Below are 18607 nucleotides of genomic sequence, written 5' to 3'. Positions count from 1 at the left end.
GGGGAGCGGCATCCCCCTGCCTGCCTGGGGCACGGGGGCGTGACTGAGACGGGCTCAGCCGAACTGAGGGGATGTCCAGGCCCCGTGGGGGATGTCCCCACGCAGCTCCACCGCGGACATCACCGGGATGTGTCCGAAATGTCCAAAATGTCGCCCTGAGGGCGCCCCCCGCCCCTACCATCACTGGCGGGGGGGGGGCACGACCCGGCCAGGGGCGCCCCCTAAAGCAGCGCGGAGTGAGCTACGCCAGGCGCTGTCCAATCAGAGGCGCTGCCGCGCTGTCTCCGCCAATCGGAAGCAGCGAAGGGCGGGACCGGGGAAAGCGGGACACCACAACGGAAATGTGCGCCAGACACCGCTTGCTCCCCTCTTCCGCCCTCAGTGCCTCCCCCGCCGCTCCGCGCTCTGATAGGATAAACCTGCTGTCTGTCAGATCTCCTAAAAATTGACTGGCTGTTCCGCGCCGCGAGTCCCGCCCACATCCGGGTCTCGCAGGCGCGGTGGCGGCGGCGCGGGGCCGCCATTGTGGTGGGGGAGCGCGGGGGTCGCGGCTGCCGGTGAGGGCAGCGGAGCGGCGGGCCCGGGGTGCGCGGGAGCGGCGGGGGAGCGACCGGCGGCGGCCCCGTCGTGGTCCCGTACCTCGCACTGAGCCCCTCTCCATCTTCTCTGCGCAGTTGCGTCGCCATGGCCGCCGTGTTCCCGTACCGCGGCGGCTGCGCCCCGGTGCCCAACCCGCTGGCGCCGCTGCCCGACTACATGTCCGAGGAGAAGCTGCAGGAGAAAGGTGGGTACGGCCCCGGCGGCCCAGAGCCTCCGCGGGGGACAGGGCCTGAGCCGCCGCCTCTGTGTCCCCGCAGCCCGCAAGTGGCAGCAGCTGCAGGCCAAGCGCTACGCGGAGAAGAGGAAATTCGGCTTCGTGGATGCGCAGAAGGAGGACATGCCCCCCGAGCATGTCCGCAAAATCATCCGCGACCACGGCGACATGACCAATAGGAAGTTCCGTCACGACAAGCGAGTCTACCTGGGGTAAGGGACCCCCGGTGTGGGGCACAGGGGGATCTGCTGCTGCCCTGGAGGGAGAGATCCTTCTCCAAAAGGCTTTTTGTGAACATTGTAACTCAGTGAGGATGCCCTGAGGTGTCAGTGCAGAAGAGGATCAGCAAAAGGAGTTGTTGCCTTGAGTTTATGAGAAAAAACATTAGCCTGGATAATGCATCATTGAAGGGGAAGCCCCTTCTCCAAAAGGCTTTTCAGCTTTTCAGTTGTAGCTCAATCTGTTGCTGTGAGGTATCAGTGCAAAGGAGCGTCAGCAAAGGGAATTGTTGCTCTGAATTTATGAGAAAAAACATGACCCTGCATAACTGAGTGTCTTAGAAGGAGTTGGGGAGAGTGTGGAATGTTTTTTTAAAGATTAAAAAGCATCCTGAGTGCTGTTTGGGGGTAGAGAGCTGTCTAGTGCACATCATGGTCTGCTGCAATAAGTTACAATTACCTAAAAAACTCTATGAACTAACTTAAAAACTTCAGTTTCTGTTAGCAACATTCTTGAAAGCCAAATCACTAAAAAACCTTTTGATAATCCAAAGGTAGAGTGGGAGATCCATGGATTTGCTTTTTGAACAGGTCAGATGAGCAGTTCCTAGGGAAAACTGGGAGGTTGTTGGGCTCGTGGCAGGTGGTTGGCTGTCCTTGAGAGCCACTCCAGCGTGGTTTTCCCTGGTTTGTGGTTGCAGTGCTCTGAAGTACATGCCCCATGCTGTACTGAAGCTCCTGGAGAACATGCCCATGCCCTGGGAGCAGATCCGGGACGTTCCCGTCCTGTACCACATCACGGGCGCCATCTCCTTTGTCAACGAGATCCCCTGGGTCATCGAACCTGTCTACATTGCCCAGTGGGGGTAGGTGCCTTCTGCTTCTTTCACCTTTTTGCACCCACCATAAAATCCCCCTGCTTTTAACCTACCCCTGATTTCCTGCAGCTCCATGTGGATTATGATGAGGCGGGAGAAGAGGGACAGGCGCCACTTCAAGAGGATGAGATTCCCCCCGTTTGACGATGAAGAACCCCCTCTGGATTATGCTGATAACATCCTGGATGTGGAGCCCCTGGAAGCCATTCAGCTGGAGCTGGATCCAGAGGAGGATGCCCCTGTGCTGGACTGGTTCTATGACCACCAGCCTCTGAAGGACAACAGGAAGTAAGTGGCTGTGGAGGGGGAGAAAAACAAAAAACAAACAGTGCATGAATGACGTGCACAGAGCAGTGTGTAACCTTTGTGTGATGTTGGTGAGGAGAGAAAAACCTTCCCTCAAGGATGGGAGGGAAAAGCTGAGTGTTGGAAAGCTGCATCTTTTGCCTGCAGGTTGCTCAGAAGTCCAAAGCCAGGTTGGGTGGGGCTCCGAGCAGCCTGGGATGGTGGAAGGCTTGGAAAAAGATGAGGTTTAAGGTTCCTTCCAAGCAAAACCAAATCCATTCTGGGATTCTATGGTTCAGGATCCAGCAAGGCTCCTCTATCCAGGAGGCCTGTTACCCACTTACTTCCTAAAACTGGTGTTTCTGACCATGTTGTAAAGCTGACAGCCTGCATTGTGTAGCTGGAATTTGGAATTTGCTAAAGGTGCCCAGATGTTCTGTGTCACTTGAGACACAGGAGAAGAGGAACTGGAGCAGCCAGCATTTTCTGGGCAGGAGGAGTCTAGAGTGGTCTTTAATAGTGCTGCAGCCTTTTTTTCAGGCTAGAGACACGCAGATATCTGTTCTTGATGAAGGATGGGTGGCAGAAGGTGTTTGGTTATTCTGTGTGTGGAGTGTCCATGCTCTGCTTTCCCAGGTACGTCAACGGCTCCACGTACCAGCGCTGGCAGTTCACCCTCCCCATGATGTCCACACTGTACCGCCTGGCCAACCAGCTGCTCACTGACCTGGTGGATGACAACTACTTCTACCTGTTTGACCTGAAAGCCTTCTTCACCTCCAAGGCACTGAACATGGCCATTCCTGGAGGTCCCAAGTTTGAGCCCCTCGTCAGGGACATCAATCTTCAGTAAGTGTTGGTTTTGGGAGAGAGATGAGTGGTTGTCTAGGAGAGGGCTGATGGGGTGTTTTCTGTCTCTCTCACCCTGAATGCCTGCATAACAGTTTCTTGTCTCGTTTTAAGGGATGAAGACTGGAATGAATTTAATGACATCAACAAAATCATCATCAGGCAGCCTATCAGGACAGAGTACAAAATTGCTTTCCCCTACCTGTACAACAACCTGCCCCACCATGTCCACCTCACCTGGTAAGAGCAGCAGCCTCCAGAGCCAGGAGAGGAGGGAAAGGCTGTCAGAGGTTCTAATGCATATTTATTTTTTTGCAGGTATCATACTCCAAATGTTGTTTTCATTAAAACAGAAGATCCTGACCTCCCAGCTTTTTACTTTGATCCTCTGATCAACCCCATTTCACACAGACATTCTGTCAAGGTGAGTCACTGGGTTAACTGTGATAAACCCTATGAGTGGAAGTAGGGGCCTTTAGTATCTTCTGATAGCAGCAAACAAACAGATGTTTCAGAAGGCAGCAGCCCTTTGACAAAATAATCCACAGTTGTCATTTTAGTCTTCCACTTCTGGAGTTGCACAAAGTTGTCTCCTTTGGTTTCTGTAGGATAAAGCTCAATGTTTAATTAATAGTGTTTGAGTCTTCTGACAGATAATTTACCTTCATGGTTGCCCTTGGTGTATTCATGGAGCTGGCACCTCCCTGAAGTTACCTCCATAACACCGAACTCAGGGTCTGGTAGCCACAGTTTGCCTTGTTGAGTGCTTTTTGCTTCTCTCATGCTCAGTACAGCCACACTTCTTCCATGACAGCAAAGAGATGGATTTTTAACTTGCTTCACTGAGAAACTGAGCTGAAGCAACCAGGAAACACCTTGTGTGATGATTCTCTATTTCAGAGCCAGGAACCACTGCCTGATGACGATGAAGAGTTTGAGTTGCCAGAGTTTGTGGAGCCTTTCCTGAAGGATACCCCTCTCTATACTGATAACACAGCCAATGGCATTGCCTTGCTGTGGGCCCCACGACCCTTCAACTTGAGGTCTGGCAGGACCCGGAGAGCTCTTGACATCCCACTGGTCAAGAACTGGTGAGTTCTGTCCTGGGGTAAGGGCTGATGTAGTCATCATCTCATTATGACCTTGTTATAATGAGAATGTGAAATGAAAACATTATGCTGGCTGATTTCTAGAGATTTTAGGAGAGTTTCTAGAGACTTTCCTCTAAGGAATGTGAGTTAGCTGAAGCTTTGGAGTGTGATTTATCCATAGGTACCGTGAGCACTGCCCAGCAGGACAGCCAGTCAAGGTGAGAGTCTCCTACCAGAAGCTGCTGAAATACTATGTCCTGAATGCACTCAAACACAGACCTCCCAAGGCCCAGAAGAAGAGGTGAGTGGGCTCTGTTCAGTGGGGAACTGCTGATCTGTGGAGGGGGTTGAGCTGATTGTGGTCTCTGCTCCCTCCAGGTACCTGTTCCGCTCCTTCAAGGCTACCAAGTTTTTCCAGTCGACCAAGCTGGATTGGGTGGAAGTTGGCCTGCAAGTTTGTCGCCAGGGCTACAACATGCTGAACCTGCTGATCCACAGAAAGAACCTGAATTACCTTCATTTGGATTACAACTTCAATCTGAAGCCTGTGAAGACCCTCACCACAAAGGTATCAGTCCACGTGCTGTTGTACACAAGAGCAGAGTTTATGTGAAGGTTGTTGTGTAGCCAGTGAGGAAAGAGAGGCCACAGTGCCTCAGCTGTTCAGTTGTTGACCAAATTTGAGTTGTTTCACTCTTCTGTGACATTGTTACATAAATCCTGAATATTTTGTCTTTTCCAGGAAAGAAAAAAATCCCGTTTTGGGAATGCTTTCCATCTGTGCCGAGAGGTCCTGCGGCTGACCAAGCTGGTGGTGGACAGCCACGTCCAGTACAGACTGGGAAATGTGGATGCATTTCAGGTAGGCTTTTAGGTTTTTTGGTTTTAAATGTGGTGAGAAGAACTTGAGAGGAGAATTGGAATATTTTATATGGGAAATAGCTTCTGTGGGATGCACAAAGTGGCTGAGTGTTGCAGTGTTAGGGAGAAGAGGGGAAACAATAGAATGAAACAATGAAAATATGCAGTATTGTTTGAAATTCTGCTTTTATATTAGTTTATAAGAATTGAACATTGTCTGAGCCAGCATTAGGAGCTTTGTATGGCATGATACACTCTGTCCAATAAAGCTGGCTGCTGGAGGTGATGTCTGAGGTGTTGATTGTTGTCCCTGCCTGTGTTCCATGTCTCAGCTGGCAGATGGCCTGCAGTACATCTTTGCCCACGTGGGTCAGCTCACGGGGATGTACCGGTACAAATACAAACTGATGAGGCAGATTCGAATGTGCAAGGACCTGAAACATCTCATCTACTACAGGTTTAACACAGTGAGTTACACCTTTCTCCATATAAACTGAGGAACAGGGGAGAGATTCTGGATTGTCAATAAATGACCTGCTCTTACCGTGTCTCTGTTCCACCAGGGGCCTGTGGGCAAAGGTCCTGGCTGTGGTTTCTGGGCTCCAGGCTGGAGAGTGTGGTTGTTCTTCATGAGGGGCATCACCCCACTGCTGGAACGCTGGCTGGGGAATCTGCTGGCCAGGCAGTTTGAAGGTCAGTACCCTGTAAATCCTGCACATGGGAGGAATGTGTGGTAAAGATTAATACAATTTGCTTGCTAGCCAGTTTCCTGTTTATGCTGGTGGTCTTTATCCATGTTCCGTTGACTAGTGTAGAGCTCTTTCAAGATCTGTGCCCCCAGAACAGATTCTAAATGGAAGTGGGATTTCCTGCTCCATTGCTATCTACTCCAGACTCCTGGCAGTATAATTTCTCCAGATATCCTGCACCTCCATGCTCTCCTGAATCAGGAAGGAGAATCACTGCCTGGTGGTATCAGAATTCCTGAAGGACTTTGCTTTTTCCAGGCCGTCACTCCAAGGGTGTCGCCAAGACTGTCACGAAGCAGCGTGTGGAGTCTCACTTTGACCTGGAGCTCAGGGCAGCTGTGATGCATGACATCCTGGACATGATGCCAGAAGGGATCAAGCAGAACAAAGCCAGAACCATCCTGCAGCACCTGAGCGAGGCTTGGCGGTGCTGGAAGGCCAATATTCCCTGGAAGGTAAATCTCTCACCTGACCTTTGGCTTCAGTTCTAACATCACCCAAGTGCAGCTGCTCTTGGAAAGCTTCCACTCCTTCTCTCAAGTTCCTGTCCTTTCCCAGGTGCCAGGGCTGCCAACTCCTATTGAGAACATGATCCTGAGGTACGTGAAGGCCAAAGCTGACTGGTGGACAAACACAGCTCACTACAACCGGGAGCGGATCCGCCGGGGAGCCACTGTCGACAAAACCGTCTGTAAGAAGAACCTGGGCAGGCTCACCAGACTCTACCTGAAAGCTGAGCAGGAGCGGCAGCATAATTACCTGAAGGTACTTCTGTCCTCCCTGAAATTGCCCAAATTAATGCTGTTTTCATAGGGAAGCTTTCACTGATTAATTCTGGTGGTGTGGTTCTGCAGGATGGGCCTTACATCACTGCAGAAGAGGCCGTTGCTGTGTACACAACCACAGTGCACTGGCTGGAGAGCAGGAGGTTCTCCCCCATTCCTTTCCCCCCACTGTCCTACAAGCATGACACCAAGTTGCTGATCTTAGCCCTGGAGAGGCTGAAGGAAGCTTACAGGTAAGCAGTGGGAAATGATCTTGATCTTCAGGAGCAATGGGAAAGGCTTCTGTTTTGTTATCCATTATTCCTGTCATGAAGTATGGTTTAAAATTTACCCTGGTGGACTGGTAAAGCTGTTGGTTTTGGTACTGCCAGTTTATCTGGGAGTTCTTATAGGCTCTGTCACTTGGGCAAAACCACTGCCATGCTTGCAAGTTTGGGGATGTGGATTGTGAAGAATTAGAGCTTGCACATTATCATTCATCAGTTTAATGCAGTGGCCATTAGGGTGTTTGTGTGCAGGTGCTGAGCTGTTCTCCCTTGTTTTCAGTGTGAAATCACGCCTGAATCAGTCACAGAGAGAGGAGCTGGGCTTGATTGAGCAGGCTTATGATAATCCCCACGAAGCTTTGTCTAGAATCAAGCGACATCTGTTGACTCAGAGAGCCTTCAAGGAGGTGAGTGAAAGCCCAGCCATGTTATGCCACATTCAGAAGCTGAATGGCACAAAAACTTAGTGTTTTCTCTCAACTACCAGCTTCAGTTTTTCCCCCTCTTTTTATTTTTAAGGTGGGAATTGAGTTCATGGATCTCTACAGCCACTTGGTCCCTGTTTATGATGTTGAGCCCCTGGAGAAGATCACAGATGCTTATCTGGATCAGTACTTGTGGTATGAGGCCGATAAGCGAAGGCTCTTTCCTCCTTGGATCAAACCTGCTGACACTGAACCACCCCCACTGCTGGTGTACAAGTGGTGCCAAGGTTAGTGGGCTTTTGGTTCCATGCAAAAATGATTTTTCTTCTTGGGGAACTTATGTCTTATGAGTCCCCTTAGGAGCTGAATTTTGGTTTTGCAATTTGCAGTCAATAATTACAATCAGAGATGTATTTTGTAGGTTAATACATGTGTATATACTGGAGGAGGACAGCTTGCACAGCATTTATGGCTGATCACATAGTTTTCCTTCCACTTCTGGATAGACTGGAAAATCCAGAGTCTGAAAATTCAGGCATTGCAGGACTTATGTTGAGTTCCTGTGTCCAGTGGCTGCTTCTGTGCTCTGATGTGTCAGATAACACAACATTGTTGTTCCCTCAGGCATTAATAACCTGCAGGATGTTTGGGAAACGAGTGAAGGGGAATGCAACGTGATGCTGGAATCTCGGTTCGAGAAGATGTATGAGAAGATTGACCTGACCTTGCTCAACAGGCTGCTGCGTCTCATCGTTGATCACAACATTGCTGACTACATGACAGCCAAAAACAACGTGGTGATCAACTACAAGGTGATGGTTGTTGTCAGGAAAGGGGGTTTGTGGTAAAAGGGACCCATGAGGGAGGAGGTTTCGGACCCTGTGGCAAAGAAGGAACACAAGACTTGCCAAAGAAAAGTGATGAGGGAGTAAAAAAAAACCTTTTGGGACGTGCTGAGGAGCAGCTGCTCAAGTGAAAGGGTTCTGCTGTGTTTGGATGTGTTTTCTCACAATTCCCCTTCATCTCCTCAGGACATGAATCACACAAACTCCTATGGGATTATTCGTGGGCTGCAGTTTGCTTCCTTCATTGTCCAGTACTATGGGCTTGTGATGGACCTGCTGGTGCTGGGCCTGCACAGGGCCAGTGAGATGGCTGGGCCTCCCCAGATGCCAAATGACTTCCTCAGCTTCCAGGACATTGCCACGGAGGTGGCCCACCCCATTCGCCTCTTCTGCAGATACATTGACAGGATTCACATCTTCTTCAGGTGAGATCTCTGGGGCCCTACTTTCCTCAGCTCAACACAAAGGCAAGGCAGATTTCATATGCTCCTGCTCCTGGCTTTTGTTCCCTTTGCTGTTGAAGATCAGGAATATTTGAATTGACAGACTTCCATGGATAACTGGATGTCCACATTCCTCCTCTTGCTTTTCTGCAGTTTCACTTGACCGAAAGAAACACAACAATGTCAAGAAACACAAATGACCAATAGAAATATGTTCAGTTATTAGGGATTTGGTAAATTAGAGACTTGAGAGAAAAATCAGCCTTTTCTGTCTCTTCATGGAAGGATAACCCAAACCCTGAGTTGCTCTGTGCTAATGAAATTCCCCCATTCATTGGGAGGACACAAAAATGGGATAACAAAAAAAAAAAAAAAAAAGCTGACAAACACTTTTTCTTAATTAAATCCTTATCTTTCTGGGCAGGCTGGTGTTAATAAATCAACCATGTAATTCCAGATCCTTTTCTGTGCATTTCCAGGTTTACAGCTGACGAGGCAAGAGACCTGATCCAGCGGTACCTGACAGAACACCCCGACCCCAACAACGAGAACATTGTGGGCTACAACAACAAGAAGTGCTGGCCCCGGGATGCTCGCATGCGCCTCATGAAGCACGACGTGAACCTGTAAGTGCTGCAGCTGGGAAAAAAGTGGGAGGAAAAAGGGGGAAATCAGTGTTAAATAACTGTTGGAGACTGATAGATGCTCAGGATGAGATGTGAGAAGTGAGGGGTTTGTGCTGAAATAGTAGGGAAGCTCTGAAACATTGTCCAGTTGTTATTTGGGCAAATTGTGATGTGTCACTGTGCACGTGGTGCTTTTCCAGTGGCCGTGCTGTGTTTTGGGATATCAAGAACCGTTTGCCCCGCTCGGTGACCACGGTGCAGTGGGAGAACAGCTTCGTGTCCGTGTACAGCAAGGACAACCCCAACCTGCTGTTCAACATGTGCGGCTTCGAGTGCCGCATCCTGCCCAAGTGCCGCACCAGCTACGAGGAGTTCACCCACAAGGACGGCGTCTGGAACCTGCAGAACGAGGTGGGCTGGGAGAGCAATCCCTCAGTGGGGTTTCCATGGATTGGAGAGGGGCTCCCAGGAGGGGACTGACGGCTCTGTGCTCTCTAGGTGACCAAGGAGCGCACGGCTCAGTGCTTCCTGCGTGTGGATGATGAGTCCATGCAGAGGTTTCACAACAGAGTGAGGCAGATCCTCATGGCCTCTGGCTCCACAACCTTCACTAAGGTAAGGGACTAGGGAGATCTGTGACAGCTTTCTGCAGATGCTTGGAAATTAGCCAGGAGCTGATCCTTTTCTTTCCTTTCTAGATTGTCAATAAATGGAACACAGCTCTGATTGGCTTGATGACTTATTTCCGGGAAGCTGTTGTAAATACTCAGGAGCTGCTTGATTTGCTGGTGAAGTGTGAGAATAAGATCCAGACTCGGATCAAGATCGGCCTGAATTCCAAAATGCCCAGCCGTTTTCCTCCTGTGGTGTTCTACACCCCTAAGGAGCTGGGGGGGCTGGGCATGCTCTCCATGGGTCATGTTCTCATCCCTCAGTCTGACCTGAGGTGAGTTGTGCTGTTCTAATTTCGTATGACTTGATGTTCTTTCCCCTAAAAATCCTCCAAGAGTGCTAAACCATGGCATGGTACAGAGCTGTGTTGCCTTTACAGTAGCTCATGGCAGTATTGAGGGAAGTTCCAGTTCCTCCTACCTCATTCTTCTCCCTTTGCTCCAGGTGGTCAAAGCAGACAGATGTTGGCATCACTCACTTCCGCTCGGGAATGAGCCATGAGGAGGACCAGCTCATCCCAAATCTGTACCGTTACATCCAGCCGTGGGAGAGTGAATTCATTGACTCTCAGAGGGTGTGGGCAGAGTATGCCCTGAAACGACAGGAGGCTATAGCCCAGAACAGGTGTGTCCACGTGTGGGAGGACAGGCAGCAGTGGGAAGTTTTATGCTGCTTGGGGATTTTGGAGACCTTGCTGGCCCTGTGGTACCTGCAATGCTGTCCCCTAACCTCTGGAGGAGGTTTGGCATTCTAGTGTCCCCTGCCAGATCCCTGAGCTCTGTGTCATTTCTGTTATTTCATCTGAACTACTCATTATTGGATTGCTGTAAATTGAGAGGTAACAAAGCCTGGGGATTTTTTTTCTTCAGGCGTCTGACGCTGGAGGATCTGGAGGACTCCTGGGACAGGGGAATTCCTCGGATTAACACCCTTTTCCAGAAGGACCGGCACACTCTGGCTTATGATAAAGGTTGGAGAGTCAGGACTGACTTCAAGCAATATCAGGTACTGGCAGGGAATTTCTCTTCACCTGAATATAAAGTTCAGATGCCTGTTCCACACAAAGTCCTTTTACCTTGCGTTATTGCAGGTGCACTTCTGTGTCTCTGCTGCAGAAGGAATTTACAGCCCTGTGTTGGGACTGGTAGAGGCTGTTTGGAACCAAATGCTCCAGAATTTGTAGCTTATCCCCTTTGGAATAATTTAGATAGATTGCAGTGTATTGAAGAAAACCACGTTAGAGAATAATGAATTAGAGAGTAACAACATATTAGAGAATCAGTTCTGGAGAGAGAAAAACAATTATCCCGAAACAAACATTCCAAAATATTAAGTAACAGTGGAATAATTTGTTATTTAAAGCCTTTAATGACAGCTTTGTAGAAGGCCAGTCCCTGAAAGATAAAAATATCACCTGAGGTTCCACCCAGTGGGAATTGCAGAGTAGTACTGACAGAACTCGTGTTGTAGATGAGCTGTGTCCTCCAGCACTGAGGGCATGAGGCTTTTTTCGTGCTCACTGAGCACCATTGTGGTGTTGGTTCCTGCAGCCAGTGCAGGCAGGTGAGTGACCTGCTCGCTGTTGTCTCCAGGTGCTGAAGCAGAACCCGTTCTGGTGGACACACCAGCGCCACGACGGGAAGCTCTGGAACCTGAACAATTACCGCACGGACATGATCCAGGCCCTGGGCGGGGTGGAAGGGATCCTGGAGCACACGCTCTTCAAGGGCACCTACTTCCCCACGTGGGAGGGTCTCTTCTGGTAAGTGGAACTTGGATGTTCTGGGCTCAGGTTGTGCTGGTTCTGTTGAGTTTCTGCTGGTTTTCAGTGGTCACTTCAGAACATCGTGTAGTTCAGTTATGAGGGCACCTAGGAGGAGGCTACAGTTGAACTTCTTAGAATCCCATGGAAATTTCTTGGCATGAAACAACCCTCCCAGCTCATGGCTGATCCCTGTGTCTGTTAAAAGTGACACATGGCAGCAGAGATGAGGGACATCTCATTAATTTGAATGTAATGCAGTTGATGGTCTGCCCTTTCTAGGGAAAAGGCCAGTGGCTTTGAGGAATCCATGAAGTGGAAGAAGCTGACAAATGCCCAGAGATCGGGTTTGAACCAAATTCCAAACAGAAGATTCACTCTCTGGTGGTCTCCTACCATCAACAGAGCCAATGTAAGTACCTCATGTTTGTCCCTCAAGGGCAGACAACACTTTTCCACTGAAATGAGAGCAGTTAATTGATCCAATTAATTCTCAGAAAATCTCTTAGAGAAGTACTAAACCTCCTTAAAAGAAGATGCTCCATTTTTTAAAATTTCCTCAGTTGTGCTGTTGTATATTCTCAAGCTGCTTTTCCCTTGCAGGTGTATGTTGGGTTCCAGGTGCAGCTGGATTTGACAGGGATCTTCATGCATGGCAAAATCCCCACGCTGAAGATTTCCCTCATCCAGATTTTCCGAGCTCACTTGTGGCAGAAGATCCATGAGAGCATTGTCATGGATTTGTGTCAGGTGAGCAGTGTTAGTTTGGTTTGTTTCTGTGCCCTTTTGGAGCAGGGCCAGTCTTCCTTCAGCAATTTGGCAGAGAAAGGGAAGAAATGGAAAATGGAATTTTCCTGACTACCTCGTTGTTGAGGATAGATTCCTTATCTGGGTTGCTTGAACATATCTCACCTTTGACTGCCTTTTCCCCAGGTGTTTGATCAAGAGCTGGATGCTCTGGAGATTGAGACAGTGCAAAAAGAGACAATCCATCCCAGGAAGTCCTACAAGATGAACTCCTCGTGTGCAGATATCCTTCTCTTTGCTTCCTACAAGTGGAATGTGTCACGTCCATCCTTGCTGGCAGATTCCAAGTGAGTTTCCCTTTTCCCTCTCCTCAGTCTCCCTGCAGAGCAGAGCTGCTGAGCCTGTCATCCAGAGCCTCTGTGTCTCTTGGGCATCTCTGGGGGACACTGGAGACTGTGTCCAGCAAAGCACAGGGCTTGTTTGGGTAGGTGTTTGCAGCACCTCCTGGCACTGCCTTCTGCAAAACACCAGCTCTGCCTTTCCTCTGTTCTCTCCTCTGGGTGAACTTTTCCTTGAGGTGTTGAAGGTTCTTCTGGAGACCCCACAAAGCTGAGCTAGGCCAGGGCCAGAATTCTCACTGAATTCTTACCAGACAGTCCCTGGGGGAGATGACCCTCGTGCCTACAGAGCAGTGGCCTCACTGCTGCTTTGTTCAAACCTTTCCACAGCCTCTGCATTCACTGCTGTGCATGGAGATCGGCAGGGTCCCTTTGCAGGGTGGAATGTGGGTATGAGCTGGCTGCAGTGTCCATGCTGGGTGACAATTACTGCAGGAGAATTTTGTGCAAGATGAACTTGTCGTGGCCTGCTTTCTCCTCAGGGATGTGATGGACAGCACCACCACCCAGAAGTACTGGATTGACATCCAGCTGCGCTGGGGCGACTATGACTCCCACGACATCGAGCGCTACGCCAGGGCCAAGTTCCTGGACTACACCACAGACAACATGAGCATCTACCCTTCTCCCACTGGGGTGCTCATTGCCATTGATCTGGCCTACAACTTGCACAGGTGAGAGCTGCACCTTCTGTGGTTTCATTTCCAAGATTGGAATTGGTAGTTCGTGAGTATTGTCTCAGTGCATCTCCAGACTGAGTTGTATTCCAGGTATGTGGATAAGGGGAGAAGGCAGAAGCTGGAGATGGGCAGTGAGTGGGGTAAAGCATCTCAGGTTGCCCAGTTTTGCTCAGTAGTGGTGGTTCAGTTCCCTCAGTTCATAAATAATTTGTTTCTTGGGATATTTGTGTCAGACTGTTGTTGGAGCTGAAGGACAAGCCTTGTTTCAAAGCCTCTACAAGTGAGGACACCATTTCTCACTGGAAACTAGGGGCAAAGTCAGAAATCAGTTCTCCAGTGTGTTTATTGGAGAAGGAGCAGCTTTTCTGGGACTGCAGCATGTGTGTGTTGTGGCTTCTCACTGAGGGGGTGTAGGTAAAAGCCATAGGTGACCAACTCCCAGGGGCATTCATTACAAAAGCCACACTGCAGTACAAAGCTGTATTTTTCAGCAGGTAGAAAGGGGCCTGGCTGCTGCATGGACAGACTTGAGTGAGACTGTTGCCTCTTGAGGTCTAATGGTAACAACTTCTGTTTGTTTCCTCCTTCAGTGCTTATGGGAACTGGTTCCCTGGGAGCAAGCCTCTAATCCAGCAGGCCATGGCTAAAATCATGAAAGCAAACCCTGCCCTGTATGTGTTGAGGGAGCGAATCCGCAAAGGGCTGCAGCTCTACTCCTCAGAGCCCACGGAGCCCTACCTGTCCTCCCAGAACTATGGGGAGCTCTTCTCCAACCAAATCATCTGGTTTGTGGATGACACCAACGTGTACAGAGTCACCATCCACAAGGTGAGGCCAGAGGGGTGTCCCAGGGAAAGGACAGAATGGGGTGGAGGTTTCCATTCATGATGGGAATCTGGGAGTCAACACATGGACCCAGATTTTTGCAGTGTGCACAGAGCAGCTCTTACATTTCCCACACAGCTCCTGCTCAAAGCACACAGAGGGTTGGCTCTTGTGTAAAGGCGTGGGTGGGCTCCATTTATCTCCCTGCACTTCTTACTCTCACTTGTTCCCGCAGACTTTTGAAGGGAATTTGACCACAAAACCCATCAACGGAGCCATTTTCATCTTCAATCCCAGAACTGGACAGCTCTTCCTGAAGATCATCCACACATCTGTGTGGGCAGGACAGAAGCGTCTGGGACAGGTAGAGCCTGGCTGTGCCCTGGGGGTGGGCTCTGACTGCTTGGGACACCCCCTTGAGCAGAAGACATCACAAAGATCTTCATCTTCCTGCCTCTTAATGAGATTTGAGCTCCACAAGTGATCAGGCAGGAGCATGGGATGTAAAAGTGGAGGAACACAGGCTCTGAGGCTCACAAGGATTTGAGGCTCTGAGGTGTAAAGACCCCACATCATCAAGCAGAGCTTGAGCAGTGCTTTGCTCCTTGTTACAAAATTCACTCTGCACTTGGCTGTACATCCAGTGCAGTGAGAAAGCTCAGGTGGCAAATCCAGGGAGGTGGAGTAGCCAGCTGTTTTTTTCTGAGCCACTCAGGAGTAACTGAGCTCCAGGAATGGGAACTGTCCCCTGTGATCAGTAAGGAGGAAATGCTGGGCCTTGTCACTGATCTGGAACAAACCGTAAATTCCAGTCGTATTTTTAGAATTTGGTTTGCGTCCCTTTGGTTCCCAGACATGGAGACTGCTGGAGAGCAGGGGGATACTTCTCTAACCCTGCTGTCTTTCTGTAGCTGGCCAAGTGGAAGACTGCTGAAGAAGTGGCTGCCTTGATCCGATCCCTTCCCGTGGAGGAGCAGCCAAAGCAGATCATAGTGACACGGAAGGGCATGCTGGACCCGCTTGAGGTAAAGCTGCAGCTCCGTGAGGATGTGAATAGTCTGTGGGAGATAACAGGACAGTTCTGTGTCCTGTGATGTTCTGCAGTAGCTGTGAGCTAATTCCTCTTGATAAACTCCAGGTGCACTTGCTGGATTTCCCCAATATTGTGATCAAAGGCTCGGAGTTGCAGCTGCCCTTCCAGGCCTGTCTGAAAGTGGAGAAGTTTGGTGACCTCATCCTGAAGGCTACTGAACCCCAGATGGTTCTCTTCAATCTCTATGATGACTGGCTGAAAACCATCTCTTCCTACACAGTAAGCACAGATGTGCCTCCTGCATTTTGCTTTGCTGCTGATAAATGAGGCAAGGAACCAAGGCCTCAGATATCCCTGATGATTTGTTTGGGAGCACTCGGCTCTGAATCTGCCTGGAATTTCCTTTAGATGGATTTCCCTGGCAATTCCCACGTGCTCAAACAGAAGAATGCTGGACTAGGGCCTTGTACATTTAATTTTCTTCTTTCTAATTCCATCTCCTTTTAATCTCCAAGGCATTCTCCCGTCTGATCCTGATTCTCCGGGCACTACATGTGAATAATGATCGAGCCAAAGTTATCCTGAAGCCAGACAAGACAACCATCACTGAGCCTCACCACATCTGGCCAACTCTGACAGATGAGGAGTGGATCAAGGTGGAGGTGCAGCTGAAGGATCTCATCCTTGCTGACTATGGCAAGAAGAACAAGTAAGGCATAATCCTGTCAGCCTTTCCTTCCTGCTCTAAAAGCTGTGGCCAAGGGCCTTTGTCAATGTACTCTCAGCTTTGTAGGAGACCTGGTTAATTTTAATAATTTTCTGGCAATGCAGATAAAAATGTCTGCACCAAATCATTGATGTAAGCATCATATGATCATGGCCTCTGTTTAAAAAGTTGTGGTTTAATTTTTTCATAGTGCCCAGAGTTGGATGTTCTGAGCTCGTGCCTGAAGGTGAGAAGGCTCCAGAATGTATTTTGAAATACCTGACCTGGGTGAATTTTCTCTTCCAGCGTGAACGTTGCATCCCTGACGCAGTCAGAGATCCGAGACATCATCCTGGGCATGGAGATCTCTGCCCCATCTCAGCAGAGGCAGCAGATTGCAGAAATCGAGAAGCAAACCAAGGAGCAGTCGCAGCTGACGGCCACGCAGACCCGCACGGTGAACAAACACGGGGATGAAATTATCACCTCCACCACCAGCAACTACGAAACCCAGACCTTCTCCTCCAAGACTGAGTGGAGGGTCAGGTAGGAAGGGAGGCAGGGATGTTGGAAAGGGTTGGAATGCTCAGGAAGGATCTGTGCCCCCTCTGATCACAGTCTCCTCCTCACAGAGCAATCTCTGCTGCCAACCTCCACCTGCGGACAAACCACATCTACGTCTCATCAGACGACATAAAGGAGACTGGTTACACCTACATTCTTCCCAAAAATGTGTTGAAGAAGTTCATCTGTATCTCAGACCTGCGTGCCCAGGTGAGTGTGCAGGGCGTTTGTTACAGTTGTGCCTCACTCAAACCCACCAGGGGGGAGCTCATGGGGAAGGGCTGGGAACCTGCTGTGGTTTGTCCATATGAATCCCTCTGATGCTCTCCTCGGGAATTAAGGAGTTCCCACTCACACAGCTACACAGAGATCTCTTCTGGCCTTCTAAGGCAGGTGTGTGTGTTTTAGATTGCAGGTTACCTGTATGGAGTGAGCCCTCCAGACAACCCCCAGGTGAAGGAGATCCGGTGCATTGTGATGGTGCCCCAGTGGGGGACACACCAGACCGTGCACCTCCCAGGGCAGCTGCCACAGCACGAGTATCTCAAGGTGGGTTGAGGTTCAGCTTCCAGAGTGGGTGGAAAGTCAGTAACAAGGACCTGAGGTGGTGGAACAGCTTCCCTTGGTCTTTTGTAGTTGTAGGACCGAAGGGGCTCAGTCTGAAGCCAGACTTGATTGAGATCAAGTGAGGGGGAAGGTTGTGATCTCAGTGTCCTTTTTGCCACTCTTTTTTTTGTCAGGAAATGGAACCTCTGGGGTGGATTCACACGCAACCAAACGAGTCCCCTCAGCTCTCGCCACAGGATGTCACCACCCACGCCAAGGTCATGGCTGACAACCCCTCCTGGGATGGGGAGAAGACCATCATCATCACCTGCAGGTGAGGGGCAGTGAGGCTTCTGGTGGCCCTCTGAGGGGGGTGAGTGTTGCTGCAGAGCTGGAGAACTCAAAATTGGCAGAAAGGGAGTGTTGGCTCATTCCTGCTTTCCCTCTTCTGCCCCAGGTGAGTCTGACTTGCTCATGTTCCTTTTCAGTTTCACCCCTGGCTCCTGCACGTTGACAGCCTACAAACTGACCCCGAGCGGGTACGAGTGGGGCCGGCAGAACACGGACAAGGGCAACAACCCCAAGGGTTACCTCCCCTCCCACTACGAGAGGGTTCAGATGCTCCTGTCCGACCGCTTCCTCGGCTTCTTCATGGTCCCAGCACAGGGCTCCTGGAACTACAACTTCATGGGTGAGCTGGCCTGGGGAGGGGAGGGGAAATGAGGCACTGTGAGGAGCTTGGGGAAGAGGGAATAGCTCCTTACCCACTCCAAAACTTCCTCAGAGGGACTAGCAGGGATACCAGCACTGTGCCCTGAACTTTCCTTAGTACAAGCATTGGGAAGTTAGTTTAATGTTTTGGTTTTTTTAGTGGCTCGAGAGGAAAAGTAGATCCCATGTCTGTCTGGATTGTAGTGCACGGTCTGTCGCCACTGAATAATTAATCCCTGTCAGGCAGCAGAGATAATGGAAAATGCAAGAGAGAAGCTGTTCCCCATAGGGAGGTCCTGGTATCATGAACACCACAGGCAGCTGGAGAAGGGGTCAGGAAATGAGAGTGACAGAACACTTGACTAGCATAAAAGAACTACAAATCTCTTGAGGGGAGGAACCCAAAGAGGGATGATTTCTGGGTTTAGAACTATTTCCTGCCATGGAAGTGGTCGTGGAAGGGTGGAGGGGGCAGAAGGGATGCTCAGGTGCGTGACACTCCCTCTTTTCCAGGTGTCCGCCACGACCCCAACATGAAGTACGAGCTGCAGCTCGCCAACCCCAAGGAGTTTTACCACGAGGTCCATCGCCCCTCTCACTTCCTCAACTTCGCGCTGCTGCAGGAGGGAGAGGTTTACTCTGCCGACCGCGAGGATCTCTACGCCTGACCCTGCCCGCGCCCCTCTTCGTACTGTTGATATTCAACAGCGCCTTCGTGTGCTCCGCCCTCCACCTCCGCTCGCCCCCCTCACCCCGCGCGTTGTTGTTCCCCCCACTTTTCCGCTCAATAAATTTTGTACGGACGGGAGCGCGGGCGCTGAGGTCCCG

At 50.1% G+C, this 18607-nt stretch overlaps 1 protein-coding gene across 1 annotated transcript; it reads left to right on the top strand.

The window, feature by feature from the left end:
• Positions 1-487: 487 nt before the first annotated feature.
• PRPF8 (pre-mRNA processing factor 8) lies at positions 488-18587 on the top strand. The gene is made up of 43 exons (XM_021551045.2): positions 488-557; positions 675-784; positions 858-1026; positions 1734-1898; positions 1980-2198; positions 2832-3044; positions 3159-3284; positions 3363-3468; positions 3945-4135; positions 4317-4436; positions 4514-4703; positions 4878-4997; positions 5329-5463; positions 5560-5689; positions 6004-6200; positions 6304-6510; positions 6600-6763; positions 7077-7203; positions 7316-7508; positions 7846-8033; positions 8253-8491; positions 8989-9135; positions 9336-9546; positions 9634-9750; positions 9834-10081; positions 10252-10431; positions 10677-10812; positions 11400-11569; positions 11852-11981; positions 12173-12319; positions 12503-12663; positions 13197-13388; positions 13985-14222; positions 14455-14583; positions 15131-15244; positions 15358-15531; positions 15768-15961; positions 16265-16504; positions 16591-16732; positions 16931-17071; positions 17263-17402; positions 17557-17759; positions 18293-18587. The coding sequence occupies exons 2-43, from the start codon at positions 685-687 to the stop codon at positions 18445-18447; spliced, it is 7008 nt and encodes a 2335-aa protein (XP_021406720.1). The 5' UTR covers positions 488-557; positions 675-684; the 3' UTR covers positions 18448-18587.
• Positions 18588-18607: the final 20 nt, after the last annotated feature.

The sequence above is a fragment of the Lonchura striata genome, chromosome 20 (genome assembly GCF_046129695.1).
Source record: "Lonchura striata isolate bLonStr1 chromosome 20, bLonStr1.mat, whole genome shotgun sequence".
In the NCBI taxonomy this organism is placed as follows: domain Eukaryota; kingdom Metazoa; phylum Chordata; class Aves; order Passeriformes; family Estrildidae; genus Lonchura; species Lonchura striata.
This window is presented reverse-complemented; position numbering and strand designations above follow the sequence as displayed.